General features: G+C 57.1%; 1 protein-coding gene and 1 long non-coding RNA gene across 8 annotated transcripts in view; one reads left to right on the forward strand and one right to left on the reverse strand.

Annotated features, from left to right (window-relative positions):
• The window catches only part of GSE1 (Gse1 coiled-coil protein), a 421,270-nt gene that overhangs the window by 97,184 nt on the left and 304,611 nt on the right, over nucleotides 1-19,475 (reverse strand). For 2 of the 7 annotated variants that reach the window (XM_082366841.1, XM_082366847.1), the window contains exon 1: nucleotides 14,307-15,334. The exons of the other annotated variants lie outside the window; for them this stretch is intronic. In XM_082366841.1, the coding sequence (XP_082222967.1) occupies nucleotides 14,307-14,343 (37 nt within the window). In that variant the 5' untranslated portion in view covers nucleotides 14,344-15,334. Of the gene's footprint in view, nucleotides 1-14,306; nucleotides 15,335-19,475 lie in introns of those variants that run through there. 7 annotated transcript variants of the gene reach the window in all.
• Nucleotides 14,004-18,403, forward strand: LOC309616397. Its single transcript, XR_014237460.1, has 2 exons — nucleotides 14,004-14,309; nucleotides 15,333-18,403. It is a non-coding gene; the product is annotated as an uncharacterized lncRNA (long non-coding RNA).

Consider the following 19,475-nt stretch of genomic DNA (forward strand, 5'->3'; position numbering starts at 1 on the left):
CAGAACCTGCCCCTTAAGATCCCAGGTCACTTGAGGGCACATTACAGTTTGTCTCCTCCCTTCACACCTCCCCCATCTTCCCCTTTCAAAACCCAATAAGTCTTCAGAATCTTGTTTCCGACACCACCTCCTCCAGGAAGCCCTCTCAGATTGCTCCAGCCGATTGGGAACTCTCTGTCCTCTGAGCCCCTGGAGTCCTCTGCATCCTTCCAAGGCCCCAAAGCTTGCCGTCCACGTGGGGCTTAGCCCCTCCCCTGCTCAGGTGGCCAGGAGGGCCTCAAAGGCATGACCTGTGACTTACTTTCCATTCTCCCCTCAGCCCCTCCCAGGCCTGGCACCCAGCAAGTTGCTCGAGAACTGCCCCGGCAGTTGCAGTTGCAAGAAGCCAACGTCGTTCCAAACCAGGGCAAGGAGAACAAAGTTGGTTGCGGGCTATTTGCTTTATTATTCCTTCCACTGGGCTCGCCCCACCGGTCTGACCCGCTGGCTGCCTCACTCCGAGCCCGAGCACCTGGGAGGTGACAGAGCCCTGAGTCAAAGGCATCAAAACCAGAATGAAAGGCCAGGCAGGTGGAGTTATGGGTTTCAATAAGCCAAATAAAACCTCACACGCTTTTCATGAACCGCTCTACAGGCCAGGAGGAGTGCCGCAGCTTTGTCACGCAGCAGGTGTCAGGCCTCCGACAGCCCGCCTGCAGCCCACCTTCGGGACCCCGGAGGACGCTGGGCATCAGGGGCAGAGGCGGGTCAAGGGCAAGGTCTTTCCTCCCCCAACACGTTTCCTCCCACCTCCACACACTGGGCAGCGCCCCCCACGCGGCGGCCTGGGCTCTGAGGATCTCCCCTAACGCCAAAGCCTCGAAGGCCAACGCTGACCAAGCGCCAAGGCCATCCAGAACTCCCCCGCCCCGGACAAGGCCCCCAGAACCAGTCCGTCTGCCTGGGACTCAGACAGGCGACATTTAATCCCATCTGGCAGCTCAGCCTGCCCCCCGAGAGCCGTTTCTCTGAAGAGCTTGCTGCGAGGAGCCGCCGGTTCAACCTGGGAACCCAGGGCTGCAGGTCATATCTTGGCTCTAACCCCGGAAGCCGCCAGCAACCTCGCTTTTCTGTGTCCTCCTCTGCCAGGCGGGGGATCGAAACCCCCGCCTCCACCCCTGGGGCTCAGGCAGGAAGTGGCCTCAGCTCCACGCAGAGACGATCTCCAGGGGCTGAGATACAAACAGGCCTATCCAGGCTGAGGGCAGGTGCAAAGCCCCGAAGAGACCCACCCAAACCCACACAAGCCCAACGTGGCTCCAAGGCCCTCGCCACAGCACGCTAGGGTGACAGTGTGATCAGAAGTCAGGGGTTCCCGAGAAGCAGGGAAAACATACATTGACGTGAGACTGCAGTCACCAGCAAAGGCCGGCTGTGCCCCACACTGAGCTGAGAGACCTGGGGGGCCTGCCCTGGACCTCCAATCCCAGCTGGAAACAAGACGATAATGACAATCACACTAACGATAACACCGACAGCAGGTAAACATCCATGGAAGGCCCGCTACGCGCCGTACACCATGCTAGCCACTTTCAATGTACAAATCCTTTACTTCCCACAGCGAGCTCAGGAAGTATCATCCTCCGCATTTTACACTTGAGTCAACTGAGGCACAGATCATCCAAGTAGCCTGCCCAAGATCTCACAAGGAATAAATGGCAGAGCCAGGATTTGAACCCTGACCACCTGGCTTCTGAGCCCATGAGCTCAACTGCTGGGCTATGCCCCCTCCTAAATAAAGGGGAGGTCGCACCTACCATTACAACGTGGGAGCACAGAGGAAGGAGTAACCAGTCCTAACGGGTGAGCCCAGGAAGGTTTCCACACTTCTGAGCCTGGAAGTCTAGGCAGTGGAAAGAGCCTGGGGCTTCCTTGGTGGCGCAGTGGTTAAGAATCCGCCTGCCAATGCAGGGGACACGGGTTCGAGCCCTGGTCCGGGAAGATCCCACATGCCATAGAGCAACGAAGCCCGTGCGCCACAACTGCTGAGCCTGCGCTCTAGAGCCTGCGAGCCACAACTACTGAGCCCACGTGCCACAACTACTGAAGCCCGCGCGCCTAGAGCCCGTGCTCCGCAACAAGAGAAGCCACCGCAATGAGATCCCCGCTCACCGCAAAGGAGAGTAGCCCCCGCTCGCCGCAACTAGAGAAAGCCCGCGCACAGCAACGAAGAACCAACACAGCCAAAAATAAATAATAAATAAAATAAATAAATTTTAAAAAAAGAAAGAGCCTGCACAGAGCATGGCAGAGGGGCAGAGAAGGTCAGGCTAGACACACAGGCAGGGAGTTCACTGCCAAGGGCCTTGCCTCCCATGCTAGGAAGCCAGGCTCTGTCAAGGAGCAGCAGAACCATCCTGGAAATGTTAATATACTACGCAGAGCAGTTCAAATATGCCGGAGGCCTATTACATTCCACCCTGGAGGTGGCCTCAAGAGCACCAACCACCATGATATTCCAGAACCAAAGGGTGTCCACCAAGGGGATCTGATCTCTATGGGGTCCCCAGCACTGACTCCCAGGAGACCCTAAGAGAGAAGCAGAGGCAGAGCAGTGCGGCCAGCTGGTTTCTTCCTGGCAGGCGTTACCACCGTCAGGGACTCCACGATGGCAACAGAGTCAATGTTGTGAAACTCCAGGGGTCAGGGACCCTCTGACTAATGCTCCCCTCTCTCAAGCCGGTCCCAGCCCTGCTCTAGCTGCAACTATGCTAATGAGATGTCAGCTATCAGCCCCATCCATGGATGGAGAAACTGAGCGAGACAAAGGTGAAAGGTTTCCCAGGAGCCTCCTCCCCAGGTACCTCGCCCGTCTCTGGGTCACGAGTCTAGCTGGCTGCCCTAGCCACTGATCAACCCCTGCATGCTGAAGTCGAGGATGAATATTCATGAGCCTATCTGGTTCCACACTTTCATTTCTGGCCCAAATTAATAATTTACCGTGGAGTTTCATAAAAATCAGACATAGCTCATTAGCAGCTCCCCAAAAGGCACACCAGGCTTCTCACTGATCCTGGTGACGGGCTGGTCCTTCTTCTGTGACAAGTAACAAGGCCCTTAGTTTGAGAAACAACCCTTATTTGTACAGGGATAGTGAACCTGAAACTGGCGGATCCCGCTGCCGTGGGAGACCACCTAGGCGTGAACCTCCCGGCTGCCCCGCCAGAACACCAAGGCCTCTGCATGAAGCCCCACCACGTACAATTCAGGACACTGAGGAAGTTGCCCCTGGAAAAGACAAGGCCACCACCTACCTGGACACAGAGCCGGCAGGTGAATGGAGTATGTGTTCCAAAGAGGCTCCAACACCTCCCACCCCCATGCTCTGCTAGCGCCTTGCTATGCCCACATCGCCAAGTGGGGCTTAACTCCCCTCCAGTTGACCCCGGGCACGCTCATCCCTCACTTGTAAGGAATAGAATGTGGCATAAGTGAAACTGTGCGACTTCTGAGGCTGGGTCCTAAAAGGCCATGCAGCTTCCCCCTTGTGAGCCGGGACCCCTGCCTTTGGAGCCCTGAGTCCCCACGTAGGAAGCACGGCTTCCCCGAGGCCACCATGATGTGAGGAAGCCCAAGCCACGTGCAGGGGCCACACGGCGGTGCTGGGACTGAGAACCCCAGCCGAGGTCCTGGCCAGCAGCCAGCATCACCTGCCAGACAAGAGAGTGGAACAAGCCCTCAGATGATCCCCGAGTCTGGCCACCAAATGGCCTCCAGCCTCCCAGTCTTCGTAGCTGAGGCCCCAGGCCTCATGAAGCAGAGACCACCTGTACCCCATCGTGCCCTTTCTGAATGCCTGACCCACCGCACACGTGAGCGTAATAAACGACATCGTATTATAACCACACACGTGCTTGCGAAGGCCTCCTCCATCCCAGGGAGTCCAGGGAGCTGCTGACGTGGCCCACCCAACCACGGGCCAGCATGCTGTCACGGTGAGTGCTGAAGTAGAGATGGGGTGAGGTCTGCCTGGGTGGGAAACTTCTCAAAAGAGCAGTGGTGGGGAGAGGGAGTGACATCTTTGTCCCTGGGCCCTTAAGATCTAAGATAAAGGCTGAGGATACTTGTGCCACTCATTCCCAGAGGGGGTGAGAAGCCCGTGTGCCAGCCCCCTCTGCACACAGCTGCCGGCCCTGCCTCACCTCACCCCATCCTTTCTTCAACTGCTCTCCGGCAGGCAGCCCCACCCCGCCAGGCCCCTCCAGGGAGTTCAATTAAGACCCAGGCACTATCTCCTCCTCCCCTTCCTTTATGTTCCCTGCCAGCCCCCCTTTTTCTCTTGTCAGATAATCACGGGAAACCAGCAAACGGTTGACACAGTTACCAAGACGACAGAAGTTAGGACTGGAGGAGCTCTGAAAGCTAATCCTAAATGAATTATAGGACAAGAGTGACAAGGGGGTGGAGACCAGTGTCGGGCAGCTTCAAAGAAGGCCCCAGTGTACGAGACGAGGTGCCGTCTGCCCCTGGCGTGGGCTCTGTCGCTGGCTTGAGGGTGACACTGGAGTCCTCTGGGGGTGGGGCGGTTGGAGAAGGAATTCATTAAAATGAAATTCTCCACTGGAGATGGTCTGGCAACGCCACCCGCCACCCAGGAAGACCCAGGGTCCCGGGCTCACCCCATTTTCCTTTTCTGACATGGGGGGCAGTGGGAAAGGGGCCAGGACGATCTAATCAAGGCGATTCCATTTCTTCTTTACTTATTTAGAACTTACCATCTTGTGACCAGAGCGTCGTGCATGGCCCCAGCTGGCTGACAGCCATTTCGAGTCTGAGCAAAGGGGCCTGCCCAGCCCCAGGGGCCACGGGCAATGTGCTCCTTGCCCTGGCCACTGCCCCCCATCAAGCATGACTCATCCAGGTCCCTCGGGGAAGCGCCTCCTTCCTGACATCGGTCCAGAATCCAAGACACAGGCAGAGCGAAGTCCAAACGTAAACACGGCTAACGGTTCCACAGTGCCTGGTCTGTGTTTCCACAGATTAACTCACCGAATGCTCACAACAACCCGAGGAGGCAGGCCCTACCACTGGCCCCATTTAACAGATGGGGAAACTGAGGCCCAGAGAAGGTAAGTAACCTGCCCAGAGCCACACAGCCTGTCAGGAGCTGAGACAGGATCAACCCCAGTGCTCTCACCCCACAGTCTTTGTTCCAACCAGCACTGTAGCATCAGAAAAGTTCGCTGACCTTGAAGCCCGCCAGGCAGACCCACACAGGGGCACCCCTGGGACCTCAGCTTCTTGCTGTTACCCACCTGAGGGCAGGCCCTGAAACCCCACGCACCACTTCTTCCTAGGAGGCCCTTCCTGATTACTCTAATCCCCTGCTCTTTTACTTGCCAAGGACTCCTATGGAAATTAAAACCCCATTCTCAAACTTCCTGGGGACCAGTTACCGCCAGCTTAGTTTCCGCAGTCAAGTCAAAGTGTTAGACCAGTTCTCACCCCTGAGCAAGCATGAGAATCCCCTGGAGGGCTGAGTACACACAGATTGCCGGACCCCACCACAGACTTCCTGCCTCAGTAGGTCTTGGTGTGGGGTTGGGGGTTCACAAGAATCTGCATCTTATCAGCTCCAGCTGGTGCCAATGCTGCTGGCCCAGGAACCCCACTTTGAGAACCACCGGGGTGCTGGCCCACACTCAGAGCCCCCTGCCCTGCCCTCTTCCTGCAGGACCCCATGGCTCTGAGGGGAGCCTCTGCTGATAGTTTGCCTCCAAGATGGAGGCTGTCCGAGCTGCCTTCCTAAAACAGATGGGACGAGGCACGCCGCCATCTGACCCACCTGTACCTCCAGATCACCCACCTCTCCCTGCCTGGTCCGGCCTGGGCCTTGGCGGTCATCTCCATGCTGGTCTCCCTCCTGCCCCTCAACCACCTGGAATCTATCTCAGCCCAGCAGCCAGAAGGAGCTGCTAAAGTCACACTGCCCCCTCCTCTGCTCCCAGCTCTCCCAGCTCATCCCCCACCCCTCTCCCCACGGCTCCTGCCCCTGCGGCCACACGGATTACCCTTGAGGCCTCAGGACCTTTGCACATGTTTGACCCTCTGCCTGGGACTTTCTCCTCAGCCCTCTCCAGGGCTAACCCCTCTGTTTCTTCGGGTCTCTGGCCACCCCCGCCCACACTCTGGCTACCCCATTCCCTTCTCCAGAGCCTGCACTGGGGGACACAGTGCCATGTGCTCGTTGCTGGAACGGGTGCTCTAGGAGGGCACGGCTCCTGGGAGCTTCTCGGCTGTATTTCTGCATGCCTGGGCCAGTGCCTGGCATGTTGTAAACACATGTGGAATAGACAGATGAACTTGGCAACTTTAAAGCCCTGGGTTCCCACCCACTCACAGCAGAATCAGGGTCACGTGTCACTGGCCTTATGACATTCAAGACGCTCCAAATGTGGTTCCGACCCACCCAGTGGCTTCATTTCCCACCACGCTGCTTCATCCCTCCTCGCCAAGCTCTCCTCTCCCCCTAATACTCTCCTTTCTGCCCTTTCCTGGGAGGCCCAGTGCGAAGGCCGCCACCTTCCAGGGGCCTGGCCCAGCCCCCTTCGGGGACAGCGCTCCCTCCCACCAGCTGGGCCCTGCCTGCCCTGCCCCCACTCTCTGAGGGCAAGGGCTGGTCCCAGTGCCGCTGCCTGGTCTCCAGGGTTGGGAGAGAGGCCCCAGGGCCCACTGGGCAACCAGGGAGGCCCCTTCTGAGTGAGGCCCCATCCTGCCCACTCACTTTCTCCTTCCCATGCTTCAGGCCCAGGGCCCTCAGAGTCTAGAAGGGGTCCCGCTGTCTAGACACCCTCTTTAAAGGATGTGCAGGCTTCAGAGCCCTGCCACCAGCGGGCACCTCTAAGAATCAGGGCAGGACTGGTGGCCTTGCCTTTCAAGTGCCCAGACTAGGAAGGCCAGCTCAAACTTCACCTCCTCTCTGTGGCCTCTCAGATGCTGACTCCACCCCTACTTCAAAACCAATCGGTGCTTCCTCAGCACTCCCAGAAATTTCTATACATGCCCCTGGGCACCAGCATTTTTTACCCTGAATTACTCAATCCACATCCCCCACTTCCACCAGGGCAGGGACGGCCCAGCACCCAGTTCTCAGCACACCTGGCATGAACTTAACATGCTGGATGTCTTAAGAGTGGCTTCCCTTTTCTTGTTCATCCCTCCTCACTGTACTAGCCTCCTTTCACCCAGCCTCACCCCGCCTCTGCACAGCTCACTTCCAAGGCCTGCCTCCAATGCCACCTCCTCTACGGAGGCTTCCTGGATTTCCTCCACCAGGGTGACTGATCCTGGGAGATTCCAGAGCACTCCGTCCTCACTCATCTCGCTCCCTATTCGTTCCTGAAGCAACTTGAGGATGAGACACAGACCTCCTTCGCTGCTCCTTCTGGGTCAACACAGGGCCCAGCACTTGCCCAGCTCAAATGGTGATATTTAGGAGGGGACAGACTGGTTTTGTGTCCCAGGAGCACAGAACTAGGTGAAATGCACGTGTGTGTTCCCTGTAAAAAGCAACATTCTAACAACCCACGGTGGCATGGCAGGTGCGACCCTCAGAGACCACCAAATCGAGAGGAGGGAGGGGCTGGGCCATCTGACCTCTGAGGTCCCTTCCAAGCCCAATGTTCCATGACTTCCCAACCCCGCAGGCCATTAAGCAAGTGGCCAAATGCCCACTGGGCGGCAGTCCAGGACTGGTCAGAGGGCGCTTCCTGTCTCTCTGCAGGGGGAGAGGGAGAAAGAAGGCCCTGATCCTTCAAGGCTGTGGGCTTCCACTGGGTGGGCTCGGGCTCTGGGGGCGAGACCTGGGCCCAGATTAACTCAAATTCGGCCAACCCTCAACAAGCACTGCCCTCAGCTCTAATCCAGGCTGAGGGCAACCATCAACCCTAAGCTGTGGAAGGCCTGGCATCGGTGGGAACAAGCCGGAAAAATGCGTTTTCCCCTAAAGACTTGTAAAAAAAATTCTCACTGATTTTTTTCCCTTTTACCCCAAGCTTTTACAGCTCTAAATACGCCACACTTAGTAATTTTACGAGCAAACTAAGCTATACATCACACGGTTTTATGTTCCTAAATTAACAAAAGGACTTTAAATCTATATGGAGCTCTTAAAAAAAAAATGCACTGCATCTATTTTTATTCCCTCACCCCCAAATTCCCTCTTCCTTTCTAATACACTGCCCCCCACCTGCCCGAGTGGCTTCAAAATTTCTGACTGTGTAGCTAGACCAGCAAGGAGAGACAATTCCAGATATGAGTGTAGAACTGCTTTGTTGAGGGACCCTGTAAGAGGTGAGGCCACTGTCCTTTGGGAAAGGGTTACTTTAGGGGTTATTAAAGCCTGATTTTTTTTTTCCCTGCAAAATACAGTATGATAGGACATTCCCTAGTAGATGAAGAGGCCACATCTACCAACCCAATCTCACCAAAAATCTAAGAATTAGAAATCAACAGGTCCAGGCCTTCCCTGGTGGTGCAGTGGTTAAGAATCCGCCTGCCAATGTAGGGGACACGGGTTCCAGCCCTGGTCCGGGAAGATCCCACATGCCGCAGAGCAACGAAGCCCGTGCGCCACAACTACTGAGCCTACGCCCTAGAGCCTGCAATCTGCAACTACTGAGCCCACGTGCTACAACTACTGAAGCCCGCACGCCTAGAGCCCGTGCTCCGCAACAAGAGAAGCCACCGCAATGAGAAGCCTGCGCACCGCAACGAAGAGCAGCCCCAGCTCCCCACAACTAGAGAAAGCCCGCGCGCAGCAACAAAGACCCAATGCAGCCAAAGATAAATAAATAAATAAATTGATATAAATAAATAAGTAAATAAAAAAGAAATCAACAGGTCCCTCAAGGTCTTCTGATGTCCGTGTTCTTAGCTGCAAAGCGTGGGGTAGACCAGATGACCAGAGGGGCCCATCTGTACTTGACCTTGGAGAGAAGGAAGCACAGTGGGGCTGCTCCATTCACACATGTCCATGTCCAAGTGATATGGAGCCCTGGACTTGGAACAGAGGCCCAGGTCCAGACACTTCATCCCACTGCTGGCTCTGTCCCTGGGAGCTGGGTGGCCCTGGCCAGCTGCCCTCCAACCCTCCACTTCCTCCTGCACAGAAGGAAGCGAATCATCCCTGCCCCTGCCCCGTTCTAGGGCAGGAATCCAGGTATCGTAATGAGTGCTCGGAGAGCATAAAATAAACTTCTCCGGACTCCAAGAGTCAAGAAGAAGCAGGAGAGTTTCCAACGGGGCCATATCAGGTTCCCACCCATGGAGTAAAAACAACACATTTAAGGCAAGAAAAAAATCTTAATGAGAACCAAATTGAGCAGGGGGGTGGGAACCAGACCAGGCCCCTTGGTGAAGGGCTGGGCCGCAGCTGGGACAAAAGGGCCCCTGGCTTTCCCAGCCTGACAGATGGAAATGTGGCGGCCCCTCCCCCTTTCTCAGGGGTATCGGAAGATTAATTAGTGATTGCCTGGAAAGTGCAAGATGGGAGCCGAAATGCTTGTCCCTGCTGAGTTTCTGAGCTGTAAATAAGCAGCTTTCTCAATCACAACTGAAATAGCAGTGCTGTCCTTTTATCTGAGTCAGATCCCATTAGGCCCAACCTGCCCCCAGAACAGGACTTGGGTGGTTCCAGAGCCGCCCCAAAGCCATGGGTTTGCTCATGACCCGGCAGCTTCCCACAATGAACCAGAGCTGGGCATGAGCTTGGTCACAGCTGGTAACTGCAGACAACCCACCCCCCTCCCAGCTTCAGCTCCTGAGGGGGCACCCCGGGATCTGGCAGCTGGCAGCTGGAGGTCCACGGCTCTGGCCTGCCGTCACCTCCAGCTGCCTCCCCCAAACCAGGTGGGCCTGAGCACAGATCCACACACGGCCACACCCTGGGGCTTTCTGGAAGCAGTCTAGGGGGTAAGAAAGAAAATCTAGGCAGCTCCCCACCGGCCATTTGGGCCTAGGTTTACTTCTCCCGGGCAACACCAGCTCCCAGTAGGAGAAGCCCATCTCTTGCAAGCCTGTCAAAGGATGCGTAGAGAGGGGCCCAGGCCAGCTGACCCTCGGGGGAGAGAGGCAGTTGGGGGAAGAGAAAATGTTCTGGGGAGACCTGGATTCTCTGAGAACAGCCACCAGCAGGCTATGTGGCTTTGGGCCAAGCCCCAGCCCTCTCTGGGCCTCAGTTTCCTCACTGAAGAATCTGGAGTGTCCTTCCCAGCAGTGGACAGTAAATCCCCAGGGGAAGCCAGGGTCACCCAGAGTTCAGCACGGGGCCGGGGTGGGGTCAGCTGACAGCTGAGGAGTCCTCCCTCCGCGAACTCCAGGAACAAGATAAGGGGGCCAGCAGGGCGCCACCGCCAACAGCCAATTCCCTCCCTCACTCGTTCAACAAATATTTATTAAGCAGGGACTCTGGAGCCAGACTTCCCCGGGGTCAAAGCCCGGCTGCACCATTTACTGCCTGTGCGGCCTCAACCTCTCTGTGCCTCGGTTTCTTTAGGTGGCAAATGGGATTACATTAACACCATGTCTGGTACGGAATGGGCACCATAGAAGGACTGGCTGTTGCCACCTCCTCCTCCTTATTATTTTTATTATTTTTTTTATTACTGGTCTGGCGCTGAGTCAGGCAGGAAAGAAACACACAGTCCCCACCTGCGTGGAGCTCGCGGTCTGGTGGAATTCAGGAAAGGGAGTAGCTGGCCACGCGTGTGCACAGAAGGGAGTCTTGAGAAGAGGCATTAGAGACCCCCCCGACCGCTACCCACCAGTCCCCAGCTCTCTGTGCCGCCTTCTCCTGGCACAGAAAGCATCCCCACCAGTGAAAGAGCACCAGAGGCCAGACACTGCGTCATGGGGCGTGAGGGGCCTGGTCCAACGACCTGAGTTCAAGTCCAGCTCAACTGCTAAGAAGCCCTGTGATTTTCTGCAAATAATCCCACCTTAGTAATAATGACTACGATGACTATAGCTGTCACTTGCTGAGTGTTAACATCATCCCAGGCACTGTCCTCAGTACCCTGCAAGGATTCACTCCTTTAATCCCTTACACCAGATGTCAGCACACTTCTCCTGTAATGGGCCAGATAATGAGTCTTAGGCTTGGCCGTCCTTGTCACACCGACTCCACTTTGCTGTTGTAGCTCGAAAGCTGCCACAGATAAAGCTGCCACAGATAACACATCAAGGAACGGGCATGGCCACATGCCAAGAAAACTTTATTCACCTAGTCAAGCAGTGGGCCGCAGAGGGCCAACACCTGCCTTACACTGATGCTGAGGTAGACCCTATTATGGATCCCATTTCACAAATGGGAAAACTGAGGCCCAGAGAGCTCAAGCCACCTGCCCCAGGTCACGGCTCGGGAGAGGCAGAGCAGGACTTCAAACCTCCACTGTCTGGCCTCAGTCCTGTCACACAGGAGGAGTGGTGCCTGATGCCAGCCTGACTGTGAATGAACTGCCCCCCCGGGAACGGCTGGACGGGCAGGTTCTGGGCCCTGGCTCTCTGCAGTTACAGACACTGTGACGGGATCCAGCTGTGGGGACACAATGGGGTCCCAGAAGCTCAAGAGCACTTAGGTGTCAGGCCTCTAAGGCCACAGAGTCACAGCATGCCAGGCTGGCCGCATCCAGGCCCCTCCGTCCTGGGCCAGTGTGGTGGGCAGCGGTCAGCTTCACGTCCCAGCTCTACCACTTCCCAGCTGGGCATATGCTAGCTCCCCTGAGCCTCACTTTCCTCATCCATGAAATGGGCAGACACCAGCACTTAGCTCAGGGGTGGGAATGAGATTTACAGGACCGATTCCCAGAAAGCACTTGCAAGGGAGCCTGAGGGTGATCACAAGAACCAGGTCATTCCTTTTACAATTCCATCTACTACTCTAACATGAGTTGACTGAAGCCCAGGGAAGCAAAGCCACTTGACCATCGCTCTTCTTTCTACACTATTACAGCAAAATTATCAAATTAGCAAACCCTAGTTGGGCAATTGAAAAAAAGAAAACTCTAGTGGAGGACAAGTCTGCCTCCACAGACCCAGAGGATGTGTGCACTGACCTCCCCAGGGTCCCGACCAGCAGCCCTCACCTCTGCCGCTCAGGGCTTCACGTCAGCCAGGACTGATTTTCCTTAATTGCTCTGCATTTCCTAGCCTGACACTTCCTCCTTTTCTCTCTGAGGCTCCCAGTGTAAAAAGACAATCGGTTACCTGATGAATAAATGTGCACCAGCAGTCACCCAATGGCAGGTCAAGTGGGGTGTAGATTACAAACACCTGTGCTTTTAAGAGCGCCGTACTTAAGAAGATCCATTCTTGCCTCAATCATGTAGTGAGTGTCTATTAAGACAAGGTGCAGCTCTGGGGGTGGCGCTGCAGGTACAAAGCGGGGTGGAGAGGCCACCAGGAGCTGCCAGCCAGAGCAGCAACGCTGGGCCAGAGCTTGGGTTTAAAGGGCCCTGGCACCAGCTCTCCGCCACCCGGGGTCTACCTATGGGGGAGCCTGGGGGAGCCGGCTCTGAGCGTGAGCGTGGGCCCTGCACCCTTTTGTCAACTGGGGATTCCAGCTTTAATGTGGAACGGACCTGCCCAGTGTATGCAGTGCAGAGGGAAGAGAAGCGCCAGCTTTGCATTTCGGGTAGTGAAGGAAAAAGAGATCAAGAATACAGAGATACAAGATAAAGAGATCAAGTGCAGACTCTGAGAAATATTCTTCCTGTGAAAGTGGTGGAGACACCAAGCAAGAGACATAGAACTTGTCAGTTCCTGGGAAGGGCTGGGGACCCAAAACAGCCACAAAGAAACTCAACAAGAGTAAATGGACAGATTTCCCACAGAATGGAGAAGTCCTTTCCACTTTTCCCCCCTTCTAGCCTCCCTCTATGCTATCAACTTGGTGAAAACGTTTGCCCTGGTTTCAGGGTCAGCGAGGGCCACATCTAGCAGAGCTGGGTCCTCCCCGGGCCCATTCCCTCCCCCCATGCTCCTCCCAGGGGATCCAGGACAGCTGTGGGAGCCTCAGACAAAATGACAGGGGCTTCTGAACACAGAGCGAAAAACTCAAAACCCAACACCCGGCCACGTGCACCTTTTGCCAGCAAAACAGTAAACCTCCTCTGGCGGCCTCCTATGCAGAATTTTAAAAGCCCCAACATAAGAAGCTCAGAAACTTCCCCTCTCCTCCCTACTGCGCCCCAACGTCCCCCCAAGCCCCCCAATCCATGGACGCCCCAACTTCCATAGGAACTGTGTGTCAACGCCCAGGGAAGATAAAACTCTGAAAGGAAGGAAAGGGAAATAAAAACAGCTCATTCCTAGATCAAGCGGTCACACCAGCCTTCCTGACCTGCGGGTCACGTGGCCCAACGGGGGTTAGGCCTGGTGAGTTACTCCTGACCCGAGGGGGCTCTGGAAGGGGGTGACAGCGCGCCAGCCAGGAGGGCCCCAGGGATCACCAAGGCTCCCACCTCCCTCACCAGGAACCCTGGCTCGCCTGCTTCCCTTTAGCCTACATGTAATTATTTTTAAGGTTTCAAAGTGCAAATAAGGTCAACACAAGAGGGGCTCCCCAAACCTCCCGCTGTCGCCCCCTCCCCTTTGGGCTGCAAGCGCGACTTGCCCCGAAACAGAAAGTTACAGGGCAGGCTGCTGTCAGCACGCAGGAAGGTTAGGGAAACAGGAAGCCACGCCAACCACCCTCCAGAGCTTCCCCCGGCCCCCTCCTCCGACCTCCGCAGGCACAAAACCTTCCAGGGAATCCCAGGCAGGAAGGGGGGCGGGGGGCGTGCGCGCCACGCTCGCGCGGAGACCGCGCAAGGGGCTGGCTGGAGGGAGAGGAAAAGAAGCCCGGGGACTGGGGGCGGGGGGGCGCATGCTACCCGATCAGGGCGGCCTGCGGGAAAGTAACTTCACACCCGGTGCTTAATTCACCTTGGAAGGCTCGAGTGCCCCGGCAGCTCGCTGCGCCGCCGCCCCGGAGCCGGCTCCGGGCAGGCAGACAAAAGGAGCGAGACGCGCAACCCCCGGCGGCGGCGCAGCGGGGGCGGCGGGCCGGGTGGGCGCTCCCCGCCGCACGTAGCGCACACACCGCCCGCTGGACCGCAGCGGCAGCGGCCGGGGCCGCGCGCGCCCGCCGGTCTGCCGGGGGCTCGGCGGACCCACCGCCCCGACCCAGGCCGGGGTGGGGGGAGGGGTCTGGAGGGGTAAGTTAGGTTGGGGGTCCGGGGCGCGCCGGCGCCGCGCGGGACCCGGGGAGGCGCACAGAGCTCGCTTACCTGGTAAGTAATACAGAGGCGGCTTCAATCCAAACATGATTCAGATTAGAATTCCATAGTGGCCAGAGAGGGATGAAGAAGGAAAAAAAATATTAAAACCCAGCGAGGAGACAAAAAGCGCCGTCCGAGTCACGGCGCTCAAAAATGTCCAAAACAATAAAATAAAGGCAGAAGAGCGATCCGGACAGCGACGGAAAAAAAAAAAAAAAATCAGTCTTTTTTTTTTTTTTTTTTTTCCTCCCTAAAATGATCAAAAGGCTCTCTCTCCGGCCAGCGTCCGGGCAGTTTCGGCCACCTTGGCCCTGGCAGATCCACAATGAGGTAATTGACGACCAAGGATGGGCCGGAGCCTCCACGGCTGCCCGGTGTCTTCGCCGCGTGTGTATTTTCTGCCTTTTGGACTTGAGATGCAAATAAAAAAAGGAGGGGGGCGCACGGCGGAGGGAAGCAGGCGGGAGAGCGGAGAGGAGCGCGAGAAAAATAAAGGGGGGAGGTGAGGGTGAGGAAATTGGGGGGTTAAGATCTTCAGGGATTACTCATATGAAAGAAAAAAAGATAGAGAAAAAAGCAGCCCCCAAGACGTGCGAGTAGCGATCTCTCCTCCATTCAGCCATTTGAATGTCAAGGGCGAGGGTCAAGAGACCTGTTTCCAACAGGGTTTCACGTTCAGAACCAGAAGGAAGAAGGAAGGGGGGGCGGCGGGAGGGGGTATCTCTTGTTGCCAAGGAGAAATCGGCTTTGTTTTCGTTTCCCCTTAGCTACTGGGTGAGGAGGGGCGGGGGGGGGGGGGAGAAGAGGAGGGGGCGAGCGGGGAGGAGAGAGGAGAAAATTAATACCCAAACAGCCAAGAAGTACCGAGGGGGAGATTTCTTCTCGTAAATAAGAGGCAGCGATTGCAAACAAGTCCCGGGCAGGAGAAAGCAGGCCGAGGAGCCGGCTCCCCTCCCCCTCTCGCCACCAACACCCCCCCCCTTTTTTTTTTTTTTTTGGTTATCTCCCTGGCCCGGCGTCCCACCACTGACTCAGAGAGCAGGGGTGGGGGAAGGAGGAGAAAGAACTCGCGGGGGCTCGGGCGCCCGGGCAGAAGGAGCAGGAGGAGAGCGGGCAGGCGACAGCGCACGGCGGTGGAGAGCCCCTCGATCAATTTTCATGCAAGAATCATTATCGGTAAATTGGAAAGCTGGCTGCCTGACAGCAGATTTGTCTCCCCTAATGAAAGCGAAAGGGTAGGGGCGCAGCGGCTGGCGGCTGCAGGCGGCGGCGGCTCCTTCAGTCTCTACGCGGCATCTTCCAAGAGCTCCATGCTTCGCAGGGCGATAATAATAGTTTCACTTGCGAGCTTCCCCCCGCGCGGCTGCCGCGCCGGGCAGCAGATCCATGCGGACCGGGATCGGGGCGCAGAGAGCTGGGCTCCCCTCTGCAAACGCGGGGAGAGTGATGCTGCTGGCGGCGGGGTGCTCCCCTCTGCCCCAAAGCGGGGGCCGTTTGCAAACTGTGGGCGGCTGCGGGCGCCGCCGGTCCCCCCTCCGGCTGCCCAACTCCGCGCTCTGGCCGCCCGCCCGCCCGCCCCTCCTCCCTCCCTCCCCACCCACGTCTGACAGCTGCGGGAGCCGGGAGTTCACCCGCCGCCGGGGCCTGGGAGAAGGGTCCCCAAGTCGTGCTCCGGGAGCTCTGGCCCGCCTTTTGTGAAACCCACACGGGGCTGCAGAAACACACCGGCCCGGCCCAGGATGAGCTCCTAAGGCCAGCGGCTTCCTTCTCTCCTTCTTTTCCTCTCACCCCCCACCCCTCAAAAATCCCTGTTGCAAGTGTAATCAAATGCTTGATACCATCTCCCACACTCTCCCTGCACTGGTGCATTATCAGATCCGGGAAGGCATGCTTCCAGGCAAATAGACCTAATAAATGCTATTACTGGGATTCTGCAAGCCCCGGCTGCACCATAGTAACGAGAGCCCTGGCTAATTTGGTTTAAGAAAACGACCAACTGCACAGAGTATGTGTGAGTGAGTGTGGAGCCTGTATCGCTCCTCCCCACCCGCCTCTCTTTCACACCAGCTCACGAAGGCCCCATGTGATAATTCCCCAAATCGAAGGGGGAAAAACCCTGCCGCCAAACCACATCCTGTGCGCTCATTGTCCAGCCCAGCGATTTTAAAGAGACAGGATCCACTTACCCACGCCCGCACACACACTTAAACGCACGCTGCAAAGCTGTCTCTTGATGTGACAATTTATTTTCAAGCCCTTTTACCTTATGAAGGGCCGGTCCCTCAGCGGCACAACCAACCGGAATCGCGACTTGGTAACACTAAGGGGTCACCTTTTGACCCCAGATACAATCACCTTGGTTTGTGGAACAGACCTGAGCCTGCAGGTACGCACGGCAGGTCACCGCGACCACGACAGGCTTGGGTTCCTGCCAACGCTTTCCAGCCGCTGCGTAAATCAGGGGTCCCCAGCGGCAGCCCCGGGGGTCCCTGCTAAACGCGGCGGCTTCGGGTGACAATTGGACTCCTGGAATATGATACTCTAGAGGACAACTCCCGAGGGCAAACTGGAGGAGGTGGGCGGACCCCGCGTGCCTCCTGACCCCTCTCTGCCACTCACCCACCCCCCCACGCCCACCCTGCAAGAATATCTTAAATGGGCTGGGCGGAGCGCTCGGAGCCAAGGGAGGGGTGGCGCTCCTCCCCGACGCCACCAATGTCTGGGTGGGTGCAGCGCGCAGGCGGCTGCCTTCTTCGCCCGCTGGGCCGCCGGGGGTGCGAGGAGCATCTTTGAATCCCCCAGCCCCCGCGGCGCCCCGCCCGGCGCCCCCTCCCCGCGGGCGGCCGAGCGCGCGCGGGCACCCGGGAGGGCGCTGGGGCTGCTGACCCGGAGGAAACGGGCCGCTCGGGGCCGCCGGCGCCCGCCGCCAGCATCTGGCCGCTCCGCCCCGCGCTGACCCCGGAGGTCACGCCCGGCCCTCGGCGGCGGCGGCCCTTTGTTTCCGGGGCTGCGTGGCGGCGCGCTCAGCACTCCCCGCGCCTCCTCCTGCGCCCGCCGCCGCCTGCGGCCCTGCGAGGGAGACAACGGCCTGGCACGGCGGGGTCGGGGTCCAGCACCTGCCCGCCCGATCCCGGACCGGCGTCCGTTTCCCAACCCGCCTTCGCCTCCCACCCACATGTTTGATCATCTGCGCCCTTCTGAGAGTGGGGGGCTCACCAAGGCGCACAAGGGGACAGCCCAGGCGAGCTGCTGCCCACCCCCCTGACTCCTCATAAGCTCGGAAAATCTCTGATTCTACTTGGGGGAAAAAAGAACTATTTTTCAAAGATCCTAAACTATCAGTTTCTGTTGTCATTCTTTTATTGGTTTTTAATTCTCCGGGATTACACGAACAACAGTAGTAATTAATACTAAACCTTCCTCTACTGTATATGCTAATGGCAGAAGCCATAAAAATTAATTTGCAAACATGTCATTACACAATAGCTGTACAGGCAATAAACCTGTAATTATGGGCCAATCACAGGCAGGGTACAGAGGGGGGGATGCTCCCGCAGTCTGCTGGGTGCCCCCCTTCCCCCGCTAAAGTGGAGAAGATGGTGCCAGAAAGAAGCTTGCCTGCTGGGAGCCACCTGTGGAGAATGCTCCCAGACTGGGGATGGCAGAGGGGGTCTTTAGTCTTGAGTTCTAATGGCTTGGCTTCTATGCAAGGCCCCCTGGAGACAGCCACTCCAGGGGAGACTGAAACTGTTGGAGGAGAGGCACGGTGAAGCCTTGGAGAGCTCCTGGGCCTGGCTGCCTGGTGGTGGGTGAGCAGAAGAGGAGTAGGAGGCAGAGAGAACAGGGCTTCCCTGGTGGCGCAGTGGTTGAGAATCCGCCTGCCAGTGCAGGGCACATGAGTTCGAGCCCTGGTCCGGGAAGATCCCCACATGCCGCGAAGCAACTAAGCCCGCGAGCCACAGCTACTGAAGCCCGCGCACCTAGAGCCCGTGCTCCCCAACAAGAGGAGCCACCGCGATGAGAAGCCCTGCGCTCACCGCAACTAGAGAGAGCCCACGCGCAACAACGAAGACCCAACGCAGCCAAAAATAAAAAGGTAAAATAAATAAATAATTTTTTTTTAAAAAGGGAGAGAGGGAATAGGAGACCCCACACTGGCAGGCCAGCACCCCACTTATCTTTGCTTCCCGGTCAAAAGGCAAACATCTCCCCCCCCAATAAGTAGTTGAATGCCTGCATCAAATTATCTCAAAATGCTCAGGCCAAGCCCTAATTGCTTTTAGCCACTCCCTGGGGCAGGAGGTGAGCTGTGAGATTCTAGTGATACCCGAAGTCTCCTTTGGCCCTGGGTCTGGGTGGCTCAGAGTAGGTTATTGACATTTCCTGGTGACAGGGACATTTATAACAGAGGAAAGTATGAAATCTACCATGGGAGGGTGACTGCACCACAGCTCCCGACCTGATGCCAAAACAGCTGAAAAATATAAAGCACCCCCGCCGTGCCAAGCAGCCTGCTTAACGGGCTGCCTCCCCGCTGAATGGCTCGGTTGTTTGCCACAATGTGGCTGAACGGGGAGCTGGAAGGATTTTTCCTTTCCCACCGGCCCTTGTGGCTTGGCTGTCATTTTTGGAACCCATCACTAAGGCCATTCATTTCCAGGGGACTCAGCCCTCCTCGGACAGCGCCTATGGCCCGGCTAGGGGCGGCAGGGGCACCCAGTCTGGGCCACACGTGGACCAGCTGCCAGGTGCCCAGGTGAGAAGGACAGCACTCCTCTGGGGAGTTCAGTTCAGCGGGATTATCTACAAGGATGGGTTACCTCTCTCCATCCCCTTTTCTCTCTCAGAGCCTGGTCACAGCAATACCCTCTCCTCCTGCTCTCCCAGCTCACCTCTGGGGAGGAATCGGGCATTTACAGCAAAAAGGCAGCAATCAGTGCAGGCTGAGCCTCCAGGGTCCCTTTTTACAGTTGGGGCCACTGAAGGGCAAACTCATCCCCACCTCCCTGAGAGACCCCTGCCCACGCTGCCAGCCAACCCAGGGTGAGAGGGAAGCTCTGGGCATGTCCTGGACCCAGTGGAAAAAAAAGAAAAGAAAAGAAAAGCGCTTCATCTCTCAATGGGGAAACAAACTGGGGGCTGGCTGCTTCCTGGAAGCGGCGTGGAGCCCACCAGACG

The sequence above is a fragment of the Balaenoptera borealis genome (assembly GCF_965194805.1).
Source record: "Balaenoptera borealis genome assembly, chromosome: 19".
Lineage (NCBI taxonomy): Eukaryota > Metazoa > Chordata > Mammalia > Artiodactyla > Balaenopteridae > Balaenoptera > Balaenoptera borealis.